Source organism: Notothenia rossii (assembly GCF_949606895.1).
Source record: "Notothenia rossii genome assembly, chromosome: 7".
Classification (NCBI taxonomy): Eukaryota; Metazoa; Chordata; class Actinopteri; order Perciformes; family Nototheniidae; genus Notothenia; species Notothenia rossii.
The window spans coordinates 54169077-54194479 of NC_136905.1; the positions used below are offsets into that span (position 1 = coordinate 54169077).

Genomic DNA, 25403 nt, shown 5'->3' on the forward strand with positions numbered 1-25403 from the left:
TGCGGGTAGCGGGGCGGGTTCGGTATTGCATGTTGCGGGTGCGGGGTGGGAGCGGGTCTTGAAAATCAGACCCGTGCAGGACTCTGCCTTGGTTTCTCGTCGGTGTCTTCTATCTGGTCAGTAGGTTGCAAACTGTCTATTTGTTCCATCACCTGCCAGATCTCTCTGCAGCATACCCATTCATCTGCAGTGGGCATGCTTTCACAGCATTGACATGTACACCTGAATATTGTACATAACATAAAAAAAAAACAATATCTGCCGGACGTGTGAGGAACAGATGACAAATTAAGATCGACATTTAGTGCAGTTCAAATTAAATAAAACAGAATTTACCATTCAGTATTGCCGACTCGAGTCTCGCCGGCTGCGGAATCCGCTTCTCTTTCACAAGTTTCTGCCTCGTTGTTCGATTGCCGGGCAGGAGGCTCGTACTGATAAGGCAAGATGCCTTGAAGTGAAAGGCTAGCTGGTTCACTCTCTACTTCTGTAACTGAATCCAGATAACCCACCGAATCTGAGCTTGAATGATCGCTGTCGCTGTCGCTGTCTGAAGTTGTCGCGTTGCTTGCCATTTGGACTGATTTGGTCAAATGGCAATATTTGCCACGTGTGACGTCACCGCTCGTTCGGGAGTGATCGGGGGCGTACTCGGCAAACTTCAGAACCAACATCGGTTTTTAACGTATATGTCATTTAATTATGAACAAACTTTAAACATTTTTATTTATTTTTATTCTGGTGATAGCTAAACTACATGTTAAAAAACACCTGTGTTAGATGCATTAAATGGCCTTTAATACCTTTGCAAGTATAAACCTTTGGTGTGTCTCAACTGCAATATACTCACACATGGGTGTTGAGTGTTCATCAGATTAGATATACTTTATTGATCCCAATTTGGGATTTTATTTACAATATGTACAAAGTCGATTTTATTTGTGCACTATTGAGCCAAAGGGCACATGTTAGGGTACATTTAGGATACTAACTACACAGACATCAACACACATATGTAACACACTCATCTCACTATAGTGTCCTTCCAGATTCCATTTTATGGGGTTATGGTGTCACCTAGTGGATACATGGAGACTGGCAGCCATCACTGAAACTCCCCTGGTAACTTTTTCCTTCCTCCTCACTGACAGCATTCCCAAATAAAAAAATTAACTAAAAAATACAAATATTTGTATAAACAGATATTTCTCAGTTTTTTAAGTACATGTCCTTTTATTATAGTGGCCCAATGATCTATGTAAGTATTTACTTTTTAGGCTTGTTACATATTTTTGAATCCAAATGTATCTGACCTAACATTTTAGATTTAAATTAATTGCCATTTTGCTGGGATGTATTCCCTATCAATCACTGAACCAATTGGAGATTCTGTAGTGATCAGAGGTCTGGAAACAGACTATAGGATGTTAAACATAATGCCTTTTTATACTGTAGGTTAAACTTGCCCAACATTATATGAATTGGTTGTTCATATCATCAGATATAAGTATCCTGTTCAATCACAGGTACTTTTACTTATTTTGTGTACTTTTTCTGAAAGAAATTCCTCCTCATGTTACGATCACCAACAAATGGCCTTTTTAATGTGTTCATAATATCACTATGATAGACTGCTGAAATACTGTCAGCTATATACAGCTTATTTAGAAATACAAGTCATGCTAGTCCAAGGTTACCTAAATAGATATCTATATACCGAAATATATATATATTTTACACAGCCCTCTTCTTTCTCTAAAATGCCCCTTCAAGGTGTAACTCAATGACCCAAAAAGCAATGCATTTTGGATATTTTCCCAAAATAAAAAAAATAAAAAGCATGGCAAAATGTAGGAGTAACTATGAAAACACTTTATGTGGGTTGCTGTGCAACTCCAGCCGTGATGTGTTTGCTCCTGTGAACGTAGCACTATAAAAATAAAGGTTATACATTTGGCTTTTTTTCTCAATTGATTAACGTATCACTTCACTGGTGTTGAAAAGAAGCTATCCATTTTCTATTTGGTCAATTGAGCAGTACGTAATGATTGGCTACCGCAAACGATAACATTGCTAGCTAACAGCAGCATTCATCACTTCTGGCGATGGCACAGCAGCAGTGTGTGATTTGAGACAACACAACATGGTCTAAATGTACACACTGCGCAGTGTTCACAGTGTACGACATGGCAGTAATAATGAAGGTTTCCAAGATGAGATACAGCACAAATCTGTGACCCAGAGTAGAAGAGTGGCTGTTATGAATGTCTTGCAGGACAGGATATCCATTCTGTCTTCAGGCTGAGGAGACCCTGGTTTGACAGCCAACAGAACACACACTGTGCTGAAGAGCCTCCAGTCCCGGGCAGCAGTGTAGGGATGTTGGGACCTCTGGTGGCTCCCTTGGTGTCTTTAAGGGTCTTTTAAAACAGTTTGCTGGATCCAACGGCTTCATCCAGCTTTCTCCACACCGCCTGACGGAGAAAAGACACAGTAACGTGAGATTACATCAAAGATCTGGCAAGTGGACAACCCTGCAGACAGTATACCGCTTATAGCTAAGGTTTACCATTTCAATGACTTGCAATGTATATGTATATGACACATTTTGTAGAATGGCTTTCCCCCTTCAAACTCCATATAGCTTGTGATTTGTACCAATGATGAACCAGTTTGTCCTATGCTTTGATTTGAATGTATCTTTCATCCATCTTTGTTCTTTTATTTTTTCTTTATTTGTGTTGAAAATAGGGTGAATCGTATTTTACAAAAATAAGTAAGGATTAAAGGATATTTGGGTGCACTGGGTAGGAGACTTCTAAAATAAGCATGTGAATGTAATATTAGAAAAGTATTTTTAACCCGGAACCCCCTCCCCCCGTCTCTTTATTTGTGTACAGTTATTGTCATGAAAGTTATATATATATAATAATAAGATAATCCATGTAAGACTCACACTCACAACTCAACATATATTAGCAATCACACATAGATACATGATAATATATGTCATTCAAACTGTCCTGAGAGAGAGAGAGAGAGAGAGAGAGAGAGAGAGAGAGAGAGAGAGAGAGAGAGAGAGAGAGAGAGAGAGAGAGAGAGAGAGAGAGAGACTCAGACTAGTGTCAGCACACACTCGCCACCAGCCACTAACATACGACTTAAACTATTTTTAAATGTAATGTATAATGTTTTGCGTATAATTAATACATTTTGTAGGTTTATATTTAACAAATACGGAAATATAAACCGTTACATGTACAGTATATGTCGGTGTCGGCTGTAGATTGCACAATTCATGTAAAATAGTTTAATTTTTGGGTTGCGTTACAAATATTTTTACTTAAAAAATGTTGCTGCAGCTCAAGTGAATTGCACAAATCTTCAATGAGCCATTGCGCAAATAAAGACTTTAACTTTAATTATGGCTCAGATTTCTCTCTTTAAAGAAACCAGATACATCATAATGTGATCTGATGGTATACTGGGAACATGAGGCACATGTAGAGTATTATTCGTTCATTTGTTGTGGTTTTTTAGCCATAAAAAACATGGAATCCTGGGTCTTAATATACAGTCTGTGGTTTTAAAGGTCACGGCCATTTCCACTGATCATAATTCCATTGTTGAGGTATACTAAAATAGAAAAATACTGTGCAATTTTCCAAACTCACATTGGTTTCGCATACAGCATCTCTGTAAAGTATGTGTATTCAGCAGTATTCACTTTCTCCACTAAACGCTCACTGCAGCTCCCCCTCCCCCCTGCCCCTCCGTGATTTCCTTGTTTAGCGATACACAGCCAAACACAGCCAAACTCAACCTGAACACACACAAAGTCACAGCCGAAATAAAAACAATAAGTGTGGCTTGATATTGAGTAAGAAAAAGGTTTATAGGTTGATAAACGCTGTGAGAATGGGTCTGCAGAGAGAATTTCGCGCGATCCCAACTGTATTTTATCAGCCTGCAGCACGGAGCAGAAATCAGCAGGGCTGCCTGTACTGCGTGTGTGTGTGTGGATTGGTCAATTTGGACCAATCAGCAGGGGCTTAACGTAATGGCTCCGCGGACGTAACGTAACGGCTCCACGGATTGGCCCATTTAGTTCCGGGTACGTGTTTTCGTAAGCACGTACACGGAAGAATCAAATGGATGATGACGTCATGATGACGTTTCACCAACGAGGCGTTTTGGGGAGGTATTTTCTGTTTTAGAGTTTTACTCGCTACAGGGTGTACTTTGAGGGTTTTGACTCTGCACACCGTTTCCATGCAGAAAAACCTTCATAACACACAAGGGGACGGGTAATAACCGGAAAAGCATGACATGTGACCTTTAATATGTTACTCATGCAATGAATCACATGTAGATATTTTATTGTGGAAGTGAGGTGGGGTTACGTCGCCCTCTGCCGGTGGAAATACATATTTAAAATATATGATACATATATGACAAGGGTAGTCTTATACAAATATATATATATATATATATATATATATTCCTGGAGCAAAGTATCACAGAGAATTTGTAAAATGAGTGTACACATCTTAGTTTCAAACTTATCATTCATATCACATCATATTTTCAGTTTTTAAGCAGTACATTGACAAGGTCACTTTGCTAAATATATTGGATTGACAATATGAAACACACATCAATATAGTCAATAGGCTCTAAGCGCTTGTCAGCAGCCATAAATCAAAACCGTCTTTAAAGGTCCCATGGCCATTTCTACTGATCATAATTCCATTGTTGAGGTCTACTAGAATAGATTTAAATTGTGCAATTTTCCAAACTCACATTGGTTTCTCATACAGCATCTCTGTAAAGTATGTGTATTCACTCTATGTCCTAAACGGCTTGTTGGAGCTCCTGCCCCCCCCCCCCCCCCCCCCCCCTCCCTGTGAGCCCAGTGGCCGTCTGCGAGACAGCGAGACACAGAAACCCAGCCCGAGCACACTCACACCCGCAGCCTGGCTGGGAGTTTCTGTGTGTGCTCAGGCCAGCTCACACTGTCCGCTCCTCGCAGCAGCGAGCCTCGCAACGTCCCGCCGAGTGTGTGTGTGAGGAAGACTTAAAGTTACTGCGGACGTAACGTAACGTTACTTTGCGTTACGTCACGATACCCAAATACGTCTACGCATCAGTAGAAATAAGACAACAATCTTCATACACATCAGAATTTCCAAAATTACACTGTAAATTGTAATAGTACCCCTTACTTAAACAAAATAGTGACATCAACTGATATCTACATTATTTGTTAACTTAACTCAATACAACAAGTTAAAATTACTTTCTTGTGAGAGAAGTTATTTAACTCATCAGCTTGAAGTAACTGTTACTTTAAAGTACGAGTGAGCAGCTCTCTTTGAACACACGTGGGCGACTACGCATGCGCAGTTTGCCACAGAGACGTCAGACCGACGTCATGGGTCATGGAACGAAGCGGGAAGAAATCATTGTCAAGAGTCTGAGGACATTAGAAGGTACGTTTTAACCCAGTCTATGGTTTTAACAAACAATATTGTGCTACAGAGTTGGGAAGTTAGCCAAAATCATTCAGGGTTAGCTATCGTTATTTGTTGTAATGAGTCATCCTCTTTCGTCAGATGAACACCGACTTTTACTGTGTTTAAAGGAATGCTCCACTCATTAGATATTTTATAAAAACTTCAGTATTTAGTGAAACATTATGTTTAAACCATACCCTGAAGAAATCAGCGATATTCCCCGGCAAATAATGATTTTATAGCTCTTTTTGATCAAAACCTGTATATTCCGTCAGGCAGCTGCCATTTTGGCAAATTTCAGTAGTCACGTGATCCGAAAAACTAGGTCGTGATGTCATCTGTGCGTTCACTTTGTAAACACACGAAAACATGGCAGAGTATTTGAGTTCGGACTCGTCAGCCGAGGAAGAAGTTCTGAGCAATGTGGAGAGATTGGATGGGGGAATTCAGCCATACAGGTTCGAGCCAAGTGGCCAGAACCGTCAGGAATCCAGTGACGATGAGGATGAACAGCACGGTGATCTTGCTGGAGACGATCCCTTTATTCGTGCAATTGATTTCGGGGGACGAGTTGGGAAACCTGTACATGAATGGTGTACTTGCGATCGGTGTGTAGCCATGGACAATCCTCTTATGAACATGTGTTGTCATGGGCTTGAAGAGCTTGAAAATAAACTGTCCACAGACGAATTGGATTGCATATGTTCACACAGGGAATTCGTCATTGTGGTGTTAGAAAAAGCTGTATTGAGAACAGCACTGGTTGCCATGAAGGATGTGAAACGCACCTCTTTGGTTGAAGGTGAAGGTGGGTAAATGTGACGGGTACAGCCCTTTGTTCTTAGCATTATATACTTTACAATTATTATTATTATTATTATTATTATTATTATTAATGGACATATCAACTAAAGACATTTTATTTGGTTAGGAAGTTCTGGATTAAAGATTGAATTGACTTTATCAAAAGTTTTATAATGACGTTTACATTCTAGGAGGAAATTATTTTCATCCTCAATCTCATGGCAATGTTTGCACAACCTGTCATTTACAGGAGTATTTGTGTATCGACCATATTCAATAAGAAGTTTATGGTTGTTAATTCTAAAGCCTGTCAAATGGATTCTGTCTACAATTGCATGGCAAGGACATGAAGGACAATGACAGATACTTTTTTAAAACCAAAACTTTACTAAGTATAGCCATGATAAAAGAAATCAAAAAGCATATCTACAGAATGCACTCTTTATAGAACAATGTAGGCTAGGAGTCCTAACATAATAATGGTACAATGTAGTTGAATAAATTCCATCGTAGTTAATCAATCAAATAAAGAAAGTTAGAAGAAGAAAAGTACTTCATGTCAATAACCTGCTTAAAAAGCTGAGGGTTAGACTAGGTTTCTTTTTCAGAAACAAGTCCTGTTTCTCGCTTGAGGCCAGAAAAAGGCTAGTCACTGTGACCTTTTTACCTGTGCTGCGGTGATTTGTTGTATATGAATGCACCTGCCCATTGCCTGAACAAGTTAGATGCCGCCTATCACAGCGCACTGAGATTTGTCAAAAATTGTAAAGCACTTACACATCACTGTACACTGTATACCAAGGCATGTTTGCCATCACTTACTGTACGGAGGCTCAGTCATTGGTACACGTTTATTTATAAAGCCATGTTGGGTAAACTCCCGTATTACATCTGCTCTCTGATAACACAGAGAGTTGCAAGCAGCTATTGTCTGAGATCACTTGACGTAGTGTTGTTAGATGTGCCAAGAGCAAGGACTGTCTTAGGTAAGACAGCTTTTATGTGCGCAGCGCCACTTGCTTGGAACAGTCTACAGCTAAAACTGAAACTGAGCAATTTTATTCCTCTGAATGTTTTTAAAGCAAGTATAAGTGAAATGCTCTTTGAAACTATGGGTATTTGTAAATGTTGATAAATATGTAAATGTAGCTTGTAAATACGTTGTATGATATCCTCTATTGTTTTATGTTGTTTTATGTTTCATGTGGAACTTAATTGCTGCAGGTCTCCCTTGAAAAATAGATCTATGATCTCAATGGGACTTATCTCAATAAATAAAGGTTACAAACAAACAAACAAACAAACAAATCAGTCTTCCCACAAGTTTCTCGGAATCAGGTGCCACAGAAACTGACAACATTTGTTTTTATTTCAGAACGTTCAGATTGGCGGCATACAGGCAGTTCACTTGGTGGTGTCACAAGAGGCTTGGCAAAGTTGTGCGGAAAGTTATCCCCAGCTGTGTTGTCAAAGTAATACGAGAGAAATACCCAGATCCACAAGAAAACTACACTGGATTCAGAGAGGCTGATGAAACTGACAATGTGTATCCAGCCTGAAATTGATGCCTATGTGAATTATCTGGTAGAAAGTTAAAGATATTTTGAGTAGACAAATAAAATAAATTCCCACAAAATATTCAATATTTTTCTATTTTTCATGCAGATTTTATAATTTTCTAAAAAAATAAATAATAATTTGCCTACCTACATGTACCTTAACCTACCATTTAATTTTGTCACTTTAGGGTTACAGCAAACAAAGAATATTTTAAGGCCAGCCAAAGTTTTCTGTGGTTCCATTCATGAACCAGAGCCCACAAATTCATGATGTATAAGCTTTCCATGACATGCATGATAAAGTTAGAATAATGTGCAATCACTTTGTGATACAGAAAAGTTCAATCAAAATCTAGTCAACCCTTACATTTTTAAGACTGCCCTAAGCTATGTGTGAGAGTGGTGAACTGCTGAAAGATGTTATCCAAACATTAATGCTCAGAACTTGTCAATCTTTTCATACATGCCTTCTACCATAAAAAAATCAACCAGTTTTGATTCCTTTATTCTTCTACACAATGACATACCTTGTACTGTTAGTAGTGTCATCACAATCTTCAGTTAATGGCAGCCCCCATAGAATTGGTCAAATTAAAATTAAAATCACTTATAAAATTGTTTTCATCTAACAATACTTTCAGAATACCTATTGTTAGGCATAACATATCTGCAGAATGATTTCTGTAATTTATACCAATGAGTGAAGGCTCCCTTAAGACCTAGTCTGATTTCAACATCAAAGTGGCACTGTACAATTGATTTTTCACCTAAAAATTTCACAAACTATTCAGAGCATGGGCATTTAGGTAGAGTTTTTTTTTCTAAAACGGGTATTCTGGAGTGTTGCATTTACGACTTCACTCTTCTCAGGTTTCTCAATATCAAACATTTTTTGATTAACTTCTGGAAGCTGAACATGAACTCCCTAACTTCTGCAGCACATCCTGTTCTCTGGCATTTTCTGAACAAGTTAACAATACAAGATTCGAAAACAATGAATTGTCTTTCATCTGCAGTGTTGTCAGGTACAGTGAAAGCTTGAATGGGTTCGAAATCGGTACCAGTAGGACGTTCATCAGATGGGTCACACTCGCTGTCCGATTCACTTTCAGTTTCTGTTTGTGGAACAAAGTCCAAATCCTTTGCGTCATCCTCCATCTCAAAACTGTCATCCAGGGTAAATATCTCCTCATCTATTTGACGTTCAGCCTCTGGTCTAACGACTAGAGGACTTATGTTGCCCGGGGTGGAGATCTGTAAGAATAAGAGTGTGAAATTAGAAAAATTGGAGGACATATTTTTTTTGTGATACCTAATAAAATCCAATTGAATTCAAGAAACTCTTGATTGACTTTTGTTGATTATTTCATCGTAATTGACTTCAACTGGTTGTGCATTGTGCTGCTTGATACACAAAGCATGTAGACCACAAGGGGTTAATCCAAATGTCCCACTCTCATGTCCACTATCTCTCATTTTTTGTCACTCCAAGCATGTTATGTACCAGAAATTCACATGGCAGTACATACAGTACTGTTCAAAATTATTAGAACACTTGGAAAATTCATTCATATATTATTGTTAAAGTAATTTTTCGTGAAAAACCTAAAAGATTTTAAAAATCACATTTTAATGATGTCGCTTAAATTGTCATTTGGATATTTAGAAGTTGTAGGTAATAGGCCTACAATGTAATATACTCACGCTGCAGCCCCAAATTATGAATACTTTATGAATTTTCCAAGTGTTCTAATAATTTTGAACAGTACTGTATAACCCAAGCCATGGTCAATTATTAAACATAGCATCAATACCTATCTTGATACACTGAAGGAGTTCAAAAGTATTGACGAAAATGTTGAACACTCCTATCAGGTTGTCATTCTGAGAAGTCAATTAAGCACTTATCTCTGCAGGACTGTTGAAAGATTGAGCTGCACTTGACACAGGAGATGGTTGTGGTTGCGTTGATGCACTTGCATCCTTATTCGAGTTTGATGAATAAGGGTGGTCCACTGCAATGGCACGTATCATTTGATCCATGTCGGTCTGCACTGACATATCTGTAAGTGCAAATAAAATAATAAATGTAATGGCACAATCTAGATACAGAGAAGATCAATGCAATATATGTAACAAGGTGCTGTCATGTGATATCATCTGCCCCCCCCCCCTAAAAAAACCACCCCACCTCAATTCCCCCTCCACAGGTGGACCACATCATTAAAAATTGACGCATTACAGTCTACACTCCTTTAAAACATAACACTTACTTGACCAATGGAAAGGGAACAGAACAACTTCTTTGCATGTCACAATGGAGACAAATTCCTGAATCATCTATTTAGGCCTCTATATTCAGTTGTCAAGTTGGTCCACTCCAATCAAATACCATGTCAATGTGATCTGTTAAAAATGATCACTAACATTCACTCGAGGAATGTGGGGAACCATTAACAGATTTACCCCCCCCCCCCCCCCCCCCCCCCGATTAGTTTTCTTCAGGTGGTTGACATACTGAGGCTGGCCTTAAAATATTCTTTGTTTGCTGTAACCCTAAACTGACAAAATTGCATGGTAGTAGATAGGTAAATTATTTTATTTTTTCAGAAAATGGTAAGTCACCATGAAAAACAGAAAAATATTGAAATTTTGGTGGAATATAAAAGTATTTGCATACTCAAAATATTTTATTTGCCACACATTTTGGGTAGGTAGTGTTAGAGCAAACACATTTTTTTTAAAGGCCAGTCTGACAAACCACAGCTCCAGTGTCCTTCACTGGAACGCTACATTATTGATGTCATTTTTGGAATAAATCTCCAGACTTACCATGTTTTGACACTGGATTTGCATGCTTGCAACATTTACAATGTGCCTCTGGTGGTCCCTCTGGCATGTATGGCACTAACATTGCTGGGTCAGTTTCAAATTCGATTGCATCATCCAATGAATTGGTCACAGCTTGGCTAGGGCTTGACACTGTAGCAGTCGGTGCATTGTCACTTTTAGGTGTGAGCAGGGTTTCTAACAGCTGAAATGAAAAATATAAAACCTTGTAGGGATGTTGTATCCAAAATGTCTCTAATTTTTACAAGAACATACATGAATGCCAGAATGGGACGGGACGGGACGGGGGGCTAAAGTTGTCCCTAACTTTCAGCTGAAACTTTTACTATCATTGAAGGCAAAAGGAAAAGGGAAGCTTGTCTCACTAGTCATCAGGCCTAAATGATGGCAATACTGACATTCCTGTAGGCTAATGTATTGTCAGGGCCCCAGCAAACATTTTAGAACATTTACTGATTTAGGCTAGAGAATTAAAGCAGTCTGGACAGTCTGAGAAACGTCGCCGGACAATTACAAAGACTAGATAATTCCAAAAGATCCCTATCGACAAAACTTCAAATTCAAATATTTTATTAATTAAAAGGCCAACTACAGGCAAACCATACAACCCCAATTTAGGCCTACTTAGTAGATACAATGAATTTGATTACTAGTAATGTATGCATGTAGTACCACCCTTGCTAGCGATTCCCTCTCTAGTTTAGCATACTCAGCCTCATTGTCCCTGGCCCTAGAACCACGATTTTATGGGGCCGGAAAAACTGGGAACAAGTACCCGCTAGCCGGTACTACGCTATATGGAAAGGCCACCAAAAACTGGCCTGGCCGCTTAAGGACGCTAAAGGACGTTTAAACGGGGCTATCCACTGCAGTGGAAATGCGCCATAACATACCTTACCTTTTTCTTACTCCTAGCACTACTTCTGGTCCTCAGTCGATAGATGGAACCGAGCATTCCGTGGATTGTTCCTATCCGAATTGTGGCAATGTTTCGCGATACAATGAGGCATATTTAAATATAATTGTGAGAGTAACTACAGTAAACAACATGCACAAAGCACATATGTCCTCGACACCAAATGCACAGTTCACGTCACGTCCGGTAAAATAAGTCATGTGACTCGTCAAAATGGCACCGCCCACAGGGTTGATGTTATTTCGGTAATTAATCAGCTTAAAATCACTGATAACGTCATCGGATAAAAAAAAAAAAAAAAAGACTGGCAGAGACTGGTCTGTTTTATCGGATGATAATTATTTAAAAATGAGTGTCATGAGGATTCCCTCCCTTTAAGTAAAGATCGTGGTAAGGCTATAAGGTAAGAGCTAACTTTAAAGCTAATAAAGTTAGCCCGTCATGTAGGCATATGGCGTGGAATTAATTCCGGTTAAATAAATGTATTTGAAGAAAACTTGTGTAAAAGCAAAAGCAGCATGTTCGTTAACGGTTGACACTGCAGCAACTGCTGCATTCCCTCTTAGCACACGCACACATTAGCCACTGCTGCACGTTCCTCTACCGCCATTTTAGGCGTTGCTATTGTTCTCACTTTTGCCTGTTAAGCCTGGTTGCCCCCTGAAGTATTATTTGAATTATTTGAAGGATTAAAGTAACGTGTTATGGCAGGAAAGTTCAATCTGGTATATTCATTTTAATGTCACCTTATATAGAATGTGTGTTAAACTTGTGATTTCTGCATTGAGTGACTTCTGCCTTGCAGATACCAAGAAGAGGCCCCTTGGGTCTCTCTGTTAATTATCAATAGTCCTTGCAATCAACAGGGGAATTCCCAGATACATTTCCAGATATAAGGCAGTTAAAGTCTTGTAGAATTAATGATTTATCTCCTACACATCCTGCAGGCCTTGAGACTTGGGTCACCCAGCAGTAAACGAGATAAATGTCCTTTTGAGCTTATCAATAAAATGTATTCATTCCTAGTAAGCTGACTTTGGAGTGAAGGGAAGTTCAGGGAAGCCATTAAGCCACAAGAACAATTAACTTATGTTGGTTGATTGATGCGGTGACTGTCATGGGACGATGGCGTTTGGATATTTACAAATATGTCTTTCATAGAGAAAAACAGGTGGCTGTTGTGTGATAAGATACATGATAGGATGTGTGTGTGTGTTGAAGATGTTTAGGGGGAATGAGTATGTGTCCTGTCAAAGAGTCCTCTGTCATGACTCCAAATCATTGATTGGGGGATCTGCCTAAGGGCAGAGGGGCAAACACACACACACACACACACACACACACACACACACACACACACACACACACACACACACACACACACATACACTGTGAAGCAACAGATGGAATCAACAAACTGCTGACTCACTACCTGGGGTCCCGCCCAGAAGGGAAACCGACCAACGGAACACTGCCAACTCACTTGCTAGCTCGCTCAGAAGTGAACTCGCCAATTACAAATATCTAGGGAAGAGCAAGCGATAAAACTCCTCCCCACCTGTGTATAAATGTTGTGATCATTTTGAAGATCGGCGCTCTTTCTTGTTTTAGACTTGCCGTTCCTGAGACGTGTCTCACACGGTGGTAGAACCTGAGCCCGGAGTACTCTGCAGAGTGCTTCGTGATTAGGTGATGTATTGTATGTTTTTGCATTTAAAGCAGATTATTGTTTAACCCTTATCCTGGCTGCTTTGAATTTTTCTTTCTTTTGAGAACCCGCTCATATAGGAACGGCGCGGAGCAGAGATTCTGCCCCAACACCCCACCGGACGCAACGTCTTGCAATAAACAGCGTCTTAGAGCTTCTTAACATTTAAACATTCTAAACCTATTAATGATGCACCCACTTCACAGGAAGAAACTCAGCTAACAGACGATATTAACCATTTTTACTTGCTCATCGTGATCAGTGAGCTATTTTTAGAATGTGCACGCTACGTTAGTTTTAAGCAGGCTGTGTGCCCTGCCCCTCCGTAACAATGACGGCTTGAGGCTAAACAAATAATGATAAACTAATTTAAAAGGGGCTATAATGCAGAGTTGTTTGACTTTTTACACTTTGTTCTCCGCCTTTCCTCTGCTCTGGTCTCTGACTGTGAGTGTGTGCATTCGTGTGTGTGTGTCAGAAGGGGAGCCCCGCCCTTCAGAAACAGAGCTAGAACGTGCAAAGCAATGCAGTGGAAGCTGAAACATGCACATAAATTTGATAAATAACATAAGCCTTTAGTTTATTTAATAAAAGAGCACATGTTCAATGCAAAAAGTGACCGTAGATAGATTACTTCAGTTGCAATTTGGCATATATAACAAATTAATTTAAAAAAGACGTTCTCTCCTCAGCTCTCTGAAGGACGGGGATCCCCTCCCGACACACACATAAGAGCACACACTGTCAACATAAGAGCACACACTGTCAACATAAGAGCACACACTGTCAACCCAAGACAATGGCAGGGGAAACACTGCGTTATAATTCGGAAAAATACCGTGATATTAAATTTGTTCATACCGCACAGCCCTACCGTGTCCTAAAACACTAAAAACTGATATTTGACATGCAATATTTTAACACAAGCTGCCTTATAAATGAATTAATTTAATTACAATTCAAAAACGTCCCATTTAACTACCTACTGATATATATGGGCGGATTGTATATTTTCAAACATTGTAAAATAACACGAAAAAAACACTTAAAAAACATTTCCAATAAATGCTTAGTAAATTATTTCTAACATAGTTGCAGGCCTTATTTGCATTATTAGTTTGGTAAAGTGTTATTCTATATGTTGTCATGCTCTGGAAATGCATGAAATTTGATTTCAGAATTTGTGTCGAAACCCTGTATAGTTTGAATGCAGTTTAACTTATTGTGTTTTTCTATTTTTTGTGTGTAGGTATTGATCTTCAGAAACAGAAAACATGCATTGGCAATCTAAGTACTGCCTATTTTCTTCTGAAAAGAGGGCTCAGCTAATGAAGCACTATCGCTTAAAACATGGAAGCTATGCCAGAACCACTCCAATTCCATGCCTCTACAAAGATTGTCTGTGTTCATTCAAGTCATTTAATGCCTTAAAAGTCCATTTAAGATATCACTCCCATGATATGCAGATGAGCGAAGCTGGTGATCTCCCTGTTATATACCATTGTCCTCTTTGCGATTTTGAAGAACCCTGTACAGAAGTAATTTTCTTCACCCATTTTGCGCCAACATCATCACTCCATTTGAAAACTGCACTTTTGAGAGCAATGTGTACTCAACATTTAATGCTCATAAATGTAAAGAACATAGTCATCCAAGACAGAAGAAGTTGAACCCTGACATTGCTGTGACCAGTGCAGCTTACAATTCAGATCTGAATCTGTCTCAAGATGCACCACAAGATGAGGCTCTTTACAATGATCCTATCGTTTTTTTCAAGAGGAAAATGAGGAAGAGGCTCAAATTGAAAATCTGGATGATTTACAGCATCAACTGGAACACAATTTAGCCTCAGTATTTCTAAAACTGCAGGCAATCTTGCATATATCTGACATTGCAGTACAGGAGGTAATCCAACATCTGAATCAGATTGTTCTTTTATCAGAGCCTCTTTTGCATAATGCCATTAAAAACATTCTTGGTGAACATGGTGTCACTGACAGTGATTCTGTTTTGTGGGAGATTACAAATGCTGTCAAAGAGAATAACCAGTTCCTGAAAATGACTGATGCTGGCTGGTCACTCTTGTGGAGAGTGACCAGCCAGCATCAGTCATTTTCAGCTGGTAAAAGAGCATCATATTTTGAAAAGGAATTCCCTCTTGTGATGCCAGTTCAATACAAGCTTGGACAAGAACCAAAATGTTACAAAAATTGTTAAACAGAGCTGATGTTTTAGAAAAACTTCTCAGTCAAGATGAATCTGTTGATGGATACAACACTTATAGAGATGGCACACACTATCGTGAGAAGGCTTTCTTTAAAACTGAGACCCTCCGGATTGTCCTTGGGCTTTACATTGATGACTTTGAGATAGCCAATCCTCTGGGCACGTCAAGAAAGAAACAAACTGTTTTTTGTTTTCTGTTAACAAATTATTCTTGACCACTTATGAGTAATGTGTGTTTCCATATATTTCAGGGTACAGATGTTAATGGCAAGTGAACAGCAGTCCTCCGAGGCCTTCCTGTCATCCTGGGTGATGAAAACAATGACTTCTTCAAGACTTGCTTTGTAAGTAGTCTTTTTTCATCATTATTTAAATTCTACGCCACAGGACGCCCAATCTATTTTATCCTGTCCCTTGTGTTACATAAATATATTTTATCTTTTGTTATGATACTGGCCAAAAGTGGGCCTTCAGCAAGCCAAGGTAAACTCTGCATTTAAAATTTTATTGTGGTTGTAATTTTACTGTTGCCTATGTTATAGGATGTTGATGATCCATACATCTCCAACAGCTCCATCGGGATCCTTACAGTCATCCCTGAAGACAGCCTGGCTTCACCTGCTCACTCCACCTTGCACCGTCAGCAATCACCATCATATTGGAAGGGAAAATGGTGATGGACGGCATCAATTCTCTCCCAGATACCATGTGCCTACTTTTTGGACTCATCTACGCCCTCAATTTGCAATACCCTCAACAACTTAAGAACCATTTTGAACTTTTTCTCTTTTGGAAAAGTGATTTTTCTTTGTTATTATTATTATTTTTCAAAGGCCACATTGCAAGAATGAGATTGTTTTTGTATAAATGTGTACATTTTTCTGATGGAAGCACAGAAGTCAGCCTAAAAAATGCCCTGATGCAGTGAGTCAGAGCCCCTCACACTGCATGGCAAGCCGATTTAGCTTTTATTCATTTCTGAAGGATATCGAAAAATCAATTCTTACTAGTAATAATGTTTATTTCTGATATCAAAAATTGAATTGTAACTAGTTAGAATGAGAATTCTTGATATCAGAGATTAAATTGTAACTAGTTGTAATGTGTATTCTTGATATCAGAAATGCGATTTTAACTAGCGAGATTTGCTTCGTTTTTCTCATTCATTTCAATGGGAGTCGGAATTTGAACTAGTTCAAAATCCTTTTTGATATCAGGAATACAATTGTTACTAGTTATAATTCAATTTCTATTTATAACTAGTTACAATTGAATTCCTGATATAAAAAAAACGATTTTGAACTAGTTCAAATTGTATTTTTGATATTAACAATTGGCATTTCGACTAGTTCAAATTGAATTCTTGATATCAGAAATTGGTATTTTTACTAGTTCAAATGTAATTGTAACTAGTAACAATTGAATTCCTGATATATCAGAAATTGGGATTTGAACTATAGTTCAAATTCCAACTCCCATTGAAATGAATGAGAAAAACGAAGCAAATCTCATTAGTTAAAATCGCATTTCTGATATCAAGAATACAAGTTACAACTAGTTCCAATTTAATTTCTGATATCAAGAATTCGCTTTCTAACTAGTGAAAATTCAATTTTTGATATCAGAAATAAACATTATTACTAGTAAGAATTGCATTTTTGATATCAAGAATTATCATTCTTACTAGTTCAGAAATGAATAAAAGCTAAATCGGCTTGCTATGCAGTGGGACCGTTTCTCTTTCGGGAAAAGAGATTTTTTTTGGTAATTATTATTCTTTTTCAAAGGCCGCGTTGAGGTGCACACAGAGGCACTCTGTTTGTATACATTTTTGTATAAATGTGTACATTTTTCTGATGAAAGCACAGAATTCAGCCTCTCAAAATATGTTTGTTAACAAAACAAATAAAATGTGAATATGATTACCATTGAAATGTCTTGTTTGTTACAACAGCTTAACATTTTAAGTTCAGCTTACTTGAAAATGTTGAGGCAATCGGTTTCCTGATATTACCCTAGTAAGGTGAACTGCTTTGACAAGTAATGTTCACTTTTATTATTTATTATGAGTTGTGCTAATTCAACATAACTCAGATATTTAAGTTGTCTAAACCAACTTTTTATAGTCATCATAATGAATGATCTTGAGTTGGGTCTACTCAAGTTTACTGTAATGATATAAGTTGCCTGAACTCAGTACTTTTAAGTTGAAACAACTTAAAAATGAATGATTAACTTTACTTGGAAATGTTGAGGCAATCGGTTTCCTGAAGTTTTCTAAGTAAAGTCAACTTATTACCATTTAGAGTGTAGATGAACAAATTAAGTTTTATTGTATTTCCTAAGAATACATCTAAAGAAACACATTCATTTAATAGAAAAAACTAAAGTTGTCATAGTTACTGTAGATGAGCAGTGATTTTATAATCCTGTGAATTTACACATTCACACAGGCGGGGATTTTATACCAGCTGTTTGTCTTGCATTTGGCAGCACCACCAGTCTTGACTGGGGACTATAGGGGTTTCCCCAACTAATCGACTAGTCGACTAGTCGACTACCTTTACCACTAGTCGGCGCTGTAGGCCCTAGTCAACTAGTCGTGAAAAAAATGGAGGTAAACGAGGTGCTGCAAAATGCTCCAAAACACGTCCGACATTCTTATGTATGGCAGTACTTCAACGAAGATGTAACCAACTCCACAGTGAAGTGTCAGTTGTGTCCAGCTGTACTGAAGTACAATACAAATGCATCTGCTATGCGCAACCATCTGAAGATGAAACACCCGCTGCCGACAGCTAGCACTAGCAGTAATGCTAGCACCAGTGAGCAACGGACCGGCGTCAGCACTGAACAGAGGCAAACGAGCAGCAAGAAAACACGGGTCAACAGTGATGCGGATGATGAGCTACGGGATTACTGCCAGCGGACACCGCATATCCCCACAATGGATAATCCACTGGAGTGGTGGGCAGAAAACGTGCACCGCTTCCCCCGCTTTCGAGGAGCTACCTGGCTATTCCAGCCACAAGCACCCCAGTGAGAGGGTTTTTCCCCTGGCAGGCAACACTGTCACCCGAAAGCGGTCAAGCCTCCTTCCCTCATATGTCGATGCGTTGGTGTTCAAACCAAACCAAAAATATGGAAAGGTGGACGTTATCGTGGAGGACAACGAATAAGGTGTTGCGCTATTGCGCACTGGATTTACGTGGCATTTATGTAAACAAGAGTTTTTTGCTGTCGATTTTGGTGAGTCCAGTTACTGTTTGTTATTTACTCAGCCATGTAACACAAATTAAAATGCAGTGTTTAATGTTACTGTATGAGTTCCAATATAAAATACAGTTGTACACCTCCCTTTGTGTGTCTTTATTATGACGTAACGACTAGTCGACTGCTATTTTGAAAAACGTGTCGACTAGTAAATATTGGTAGTTGTGAAACCCCTAGTGGACTATGGCTTTGAAAATAGCTATTTGTGTGTAGGATGATGTACTTAGCTACAGTTGTATTTCATTATGACACCCTATGTTGCATTATGACGATAAATTAAACCTAAATGTTAGTGTAAGCTTGTTCAGTACACCTAGCCGTAAGGTTGTTGTGACCTCTGTGATGCATTCAAAGTCACTGAAACAGACAGTGCTGACCTCAGGGCAAAACACACACACTAGGTACACACACACTGAGAAAACGCTGAGCGACTAAAAGCAAATGACAGAGGACTTCTTGAATTACAATCGGTCAGCACGCCCAACCCCCCCGACCCTGTGTTAAAGAGGGAAGGACTGAGAGGGACAAAGGATCAATTATGGCTGGATGAGGAATGAATCAGAGGTTGAAGAAGTACTAAGGTTTTAAACTTAAAGTGGACCTATTATGCTATATTTGACAAATATATTGTAGGGCCATACCTATACAAAACACATTTGTGAAGTCTTTTGCTTAAAATACCAAACAGATCACCCATTGTAGCCATGCCTCATGCTCATACCCCTCTATTCCAGCCCTGTTCCAAACTGGCTGATTCTGCTATAAATGGAACGGCTGCTGCTAGCCACGCCCCTTTGTAGCGTCACACAGCTTTCCCCTGCTAAGAGAGATTTCTACCAGGAGAAGCTCAGATAAACGCTGCGGTGATTAAATGCCATATTATGCTCCCAAGCACTTCAACTCAAACCTTTCTCTCTCGCAGGGTTCACCACAAGGACATTACGTTACACATATTCTCTCCAGTAGCCAACAGCGTTAGCTCCATTGTTAGCTCTGAGTGTTAGCATGCTTGCCGCGCATTGTATCTGATACAGCACATAGCTTGACATGTTCTTTCTTGTGTGTTTACCGCTAGAACAGTGCCATTATATGTATTATATATATATATATAAACAACTTTACTGAAGTGCCTTCTGCAAGCATCCTGTTGAATACACAGACATAAAGCTGCGACTGTATACGGAGACGATAGGTTGGGACGTGTCACGTCGGCCGTATGTCGCCAATGACGTTATAGGAGCAAAAATTCTGGATCTGCTTGTTAGCACCCTTTTATTTTATTTTTTAGAGATGTGGGTACGGAGGCAAAAGAGAGAGGGTTTTGTTTTCTGACACTTTGTGAGTTCCCTGACACACTGGGGACACATATTTATGTATAAAATATCTCAACAAAAACCATCAGCCCCACAACACACTCCACTCTCACCAACTGTCTCTCAGAAATAAAAGCATGGATGCAAACAAACTATCTCCAACTGAACAGTGCCAAATCAGACATCATCCTCATCGGCCCCCATCCCGTATCAAAGATATCCAGAATTTCAACTCCACCATTGACAGCCACACTCTATCTCCCCACCCTCACATCCGCAACCTCGGAGTCATCTTCGACAGTCAGCTCAAATTCAACCACCACATCAATCACATCACCAGGACCGCCTTTTTCCACCTCAAAAACATTGCCCGTCTCCGCTCATCACTCTCCTCCTCTGCTGCTGAAACCCTGATTCATGCATTCATCACTTCACGACTCGACTACTGTAATAGCATCCTCTATGGCATACCATCCAACCTCCTCAATAAACTCCAACATATCCAGTACTCTGCTGCCCGCCTCCTCACCCACACCCGCTCCCGAGACCACATCACTCCCATCCTCCAGAACCTCCACTGGTTCCCCGTCCGTCAAAGAATCAACTTCAAAGTCCTCCTGATTACTTACAAAGCCCTCAACAACCAGGCCCCCCCTACCTCACAGACCTGCTGCACCACCACACCCCTTCCCGCTGCCTCTGCTCATCAGAAGCCAACCTCCTATCCATCCACACCCGCACCAATCACCGGACCTGGGGGGACAGAGCCTTCTCCGTCGCTGCCCCCTCCCTCTGGAACTCACTCCCACAACCCATCAGAGACTGCACCGACCTCACCACCTTCAAAAAACTCACAAAAACTCACCTCTTCAATTTGGCTTTTAATGTTTGATTGTTTTTGTATTATTTGACTTTAACTTTAACTATATATTTATTTGTGTTTCCTTTATTTTATTTTCTCTTCACTATATATGTAAAGCGTCCTTGAGCACCTGTAAAAGCGCTAACAAATTAAATCTATTATTATTATAAAAGACATCAAAAAGTGAATTTTGCATAATAGTTCCCCTTTAAGTAAAAGTAGCAATATTAAAGTGTATTGAGTCCTGTATTCAAAATCTAACTTGAGTAAAAGTACAAAAGTATTGGCATCAAAATATATCACAGTTCTGACCTTCTGAGTTGAAGTATCATCGTGCTTAGGGGTCTGTTGAGAGTTGCTTTGTGATCATTTTAATGAAACAATAATCTGTGAAGAGCACTTCGATATCTGTACTGCAAGACCAGAAACATTGTACTGTATATCTTTAAGTTTCGTTATTTTGTATTTATTTGTTTTTACACTCTCATTTGAGTTAATTTAGAATTCATTATCACACATTTTGAAATAAACTTTTTAGAACACAGATTACCTGAACTGGTATTTTCACTATCACTTACAATGATGGTGCAATAAGTAGTAAAAGCAGCGTTACAGAATAGTTAAATACAGTAAAAGTCCTGCATTGGAAATGCACCTATTATACAAAATCCACTTTTCATGTCTTTTATACATTAATATGTCACCTCTGTGTTAAGAAAGTGTCAGGAACAAAGACCCCCTCTCTTTTTGTTTTTGCAGCAACCCATTAGCATTTAAAGCTGGCACAGAATCAGCACTTTTGGAACAGGGCTGAAACAGAGGGGATTATGGGATGCTGCAATGATCTGTTTGGTGTTTCAGTCAAACACTTCAGAGACAGGTTCTGTATATAACTGAGACCTACAATATATTGTTGACAAAGACTATAATAGGGGACATTACATTGAAAGTACAAAAGTATTGGCATCAAAATGTAGACTACCTAAAGTAGCAAAAGTAAAAGTAGGCCCACTTTAATTTGTTATGCATAACAGCCTAATTACTGGATTATAATTATTGATGCTGTTAAAGGTCAAAATAGAAAATGGCCTTTATGTGTAATTATTTTTATATGTGAAATTTCTATTATTGTTGCATCACATTTGACTGTTGAAGACAAACAAAGTTCTGAGTGACTTTTCGTAAAATATTTAAATAATTTGACTCTTGTGACTGAGTTAGTCCACTAGTTACATTTCTAGGAATGCATTTAGTTAAAAGTGCATAACAGCCTAATTACTGGATTATAATTATTGATGCTGTTAAAGGTCAAAATAGAAAATGGCCTTTATGTGTAATTATTTTTATATGTGACATTTCTATTATTGTTGCATCACATCTTAATGTTGTAGACAAACAAAATTCTGAGTGACTTTTCGTAAAATATTTAAATAATTTGACTCTTGTGACTGAGTTAGTCCACTAGTTACATTTATAGGAATGCATTTAGTTAAAAGTAGCTAAATGTGTTCAATAAATGTAGTTCAGTAAAAATACATTATTTCCCTTTTGAGAGTAGTGGAGTAGAAGTAAAGTAGGCCATTTCATGGAGATACTCAAGTGAAGTGGCCTACCTAAAAAGTGCACAGTACAGTACTTGGGTTAGTTATCTCTGTCAGGGAACACCGGGTAAGGGTAACCTCTCACCACTGAGCCCGGCTCCTCTGTGGGGGTCGGCAGCCCGCCTCATGGAGCCCATCTTCCCCTCAGGCTCTGAGTGAGAGTGGTCCGGACTCCCGGCGCTTCCGATGCTGGATGAACTGCTCCCGTCCCCGGCGTCCCGCAGCAGCGCCGGGTAGGTGAGACTGCTGAGGCTGGACTGGCTGTCTATGGAGCTCCGCGAGCCGGGTCCGCTCCTGTCCTCATGCAGCATGAGGAGGATCTCCTTCAGCTCCGTGTTCTCTGTCCGACTCCTCAGCGCCTCCTGACTGCCCTCCAGCTCCCGCAGCTTCTGCTGGTACAGCCCAACATCCCTCCACAGGACGCTGGCGGTGTAGCGACTGAAGCGCTGCCACTCCCGGGACACCTTCTTGCCCTTCTGCCGGTCATCGTCCAGGAAGCAGCAGAGCTCCCGGAGCTCCTGGTTATCTCCCTGCAGTTTCTGGTTGGCCTCATTCAGACTCCGGATCTCGTGAAGGTGTACCTGCAGGCTCTGGTTCACCTCCTTCATCATGTTTCCCTGCTCCACGATCAGGTCCATGTTGAGGCTCTCGAAGCGCCTCAGCCTCCGGACCAGGTCATCCTTCCCCAGCATCAGCAGCTCCTCGTCGGGCAGCTGGCTCACATCAGCCGCGTCCATCCCAACAGCTTCTAATGCTGGCTGATGATCACAGAGTCCTACCAGCAGGCTAAATTGGGTTAGACCGGATCCATGACAGCAGACACACCGGGCCACAGACACAGCTCCCTGCCATTTGTCTCAGTGTCTTACTGGAAGCTCTGAGACGCGATGAGTGCTGCTGGCTGCAGCAGGGGACTGGAGCCGGGGAGGAGGAGAGGTGGGGGTTATATATAGTGTTATATGTATGCATTTTGTTTTATTGTTACTTATATTTGTATGCAGATGTCTTATTGTATTAGTCCTTCATACACATTTTATTATTGCTATATTAAAAATGTATTTTATTGTTTAATAATGCAAATTTAGTTTTATGTAAATGTTGTGCATCAATTTATTGTGATTTTCATGCAAACATTTTATTGTTAGATTAATGCAAATATAATTGTTGTTATATTAATGATAACTTTTTTTATGCAAATTATGCTATGGTTATTTAAATGCAAATGGATTATTGTTGTTATAGTGCACATTTCATTATTGTTATTTCATTTCATTTCAAACCTTTACTTAATCACATTGGTCCCTTGAGATCATAGATCTCTTTTTCAAGGGAGACCTGCAGCATATAGGTTCCACATGAAACATAAAACAATAAAGGACATCATACATTATATTTACAGGATACATTTACATAGTTATAGACATTTACAAGTGCCTATCAACAAGCATTTCATTTAGCCTAGCTTTAAAGACATGCAGAGGAATGAGATTGCTCAGTTTCAATTCTTGCTGAAGATTGTTTCAAGCAAGTGGAGCTGCACACATAAAAGCTGTCTTACCTAAGACAGTCCTTGCTCTTGGCACATCTAACAATACTACATCATGCGATCTCAGACAATAGCTGCTTGCAACTCTCTGTGTTATCAGAGACCAGATATAATACGGGAGTTTACCCAACAAAGCTTTATAAATAAACGTGTACCAGTGACTGAGCCTCTTTACAGTAAGTGATGGCAAACCTGCCTTGGCATACAGGGTACAGTGATGTGTAAGTGCTTTACAATTTGTGACAAATCTCAGTGCGCTGTGATAGGCGGCATCTAACTTGTTCAGGCAATGGGCAGGTGCATTCATATACAACAAATCACCATATAGTCCAGCACAGGTAAAAAGATCACAGTGACTAGCCTTTTCTTGGCCTCAAGCGAGAAACAGGACTTGTTTCTGAGAAAGAAACCTAGTATAACCCTCAGCTTTTTAAGCAGGTTATTGACATGAAGTTTAAAAGTAAGACAATCCTCAAGCTGTGTTGATTAGATAGATACACACTCCTACCACAAGGTGTCGCCACATAGTTGGGACCTATGTTTGAATACAGATGTACGGTAAGGGACCCAAACAAGAGCATCATTAAAAAACTTGGCTAACACTTAAGCATGGAGCACGAGTCAGTTCATTAATAGACCAACAAACAAAACATGGTACCAGGAGTGAATTATGAAGTAAAATAAAAACACTAAGTGAGGAGTTGTGACAAGCGACATGGATTCGTTAAAGCCACCGGAGACGCTAAAACTTTCGGGAAATGTCGACAGCAACTGGCGGACCTTCAAGCAGCAGTTCCAGCTTTACATCACGGCCATGGGACTGGAAACTAAGCCGGATGCTAGGAAGGTAGCGCTACTGCTAACTATAGAGAGGCGAAGTCCCGCCCATCTACTTCCGACCCATGGGACCCCGGAAGCGGAAAATTATACATTGACGTCAATGGAGAGAGAAAAGTCATCTTTCGATCCCGTTTGAATTGTGCCACGAATGACACATATGATGTTTGTCAAATTAAAAGAACATTTTGCAAGTCAAAAAAATAAAAATGTGTTGTAAAACTGTGAAGTTACAATTTTTTTTGTGTGAAACCGCTCAGTGAACTACAGGTCTCTGGTCTCGCACAATACTCGTCACCATCACAAAGATGGCTGTCACGTTAGTAAATTTCACCTGTTTCTTTCAGAATGAGGCGAAAAAGTATAAAACGAGGTGAAAATCACTACAAGTC

At 39.5% G+C, this 25403-nt stretch overlaps 1 protein-coding gene and 1 long non-coding RNA gene across 3 annotated transcripts; one reads left to right on the forward strand and one right to left on the reverse strand.

Moving 5' to 3' along the window:
* Window positions 1–885: 885 nt before the first annotated feature.
* On the reverse strand, window positions 886–23476 carry LOC307045790 (coiled-coil domain-containing protein 85C-A-like). 2 transcript variants are annotated; one of them, XM_079691744.1, is made up of 2 exons: window positions 22714–23476; window positions 886–2474 (listed from the first exon to the last, which is right to left on the reverse strand). In XM_079691744.1, the coding sequence occupies exons 1-2, from the start codon at window positions 23363–23365 to the stop codon at window positions 2452–2454; spliced, it is 675 nt and encodes a 224-aa protein (XP_079547870.1). In that variant the 5' UTR covers window positions 23366–23476; the 3' UTR covers window positions 886–2451. The 2 variants fall into 2 exon arrangements, with proteins under 2 accessions (XP_079547870.1, XP_079547869.1); XM_079691743.1 differs by lacking the exon at window positions 886–2474 and adding an exon at window positions 10866–10913.
* LOC307012954 lies at window positions 13209–16555 on the forward strand. Its single transcript, XR_013800790.1, has 3 exons — window positions 13209–13334; window positions 15831–15923; window positions 16122–16555. It is a non-coding gene; the product is annotated as an uncharacterized lncRNA (long non-coding RNA).
* Window positions 23477–25403: the final 1927 nt, after the last annotated feature.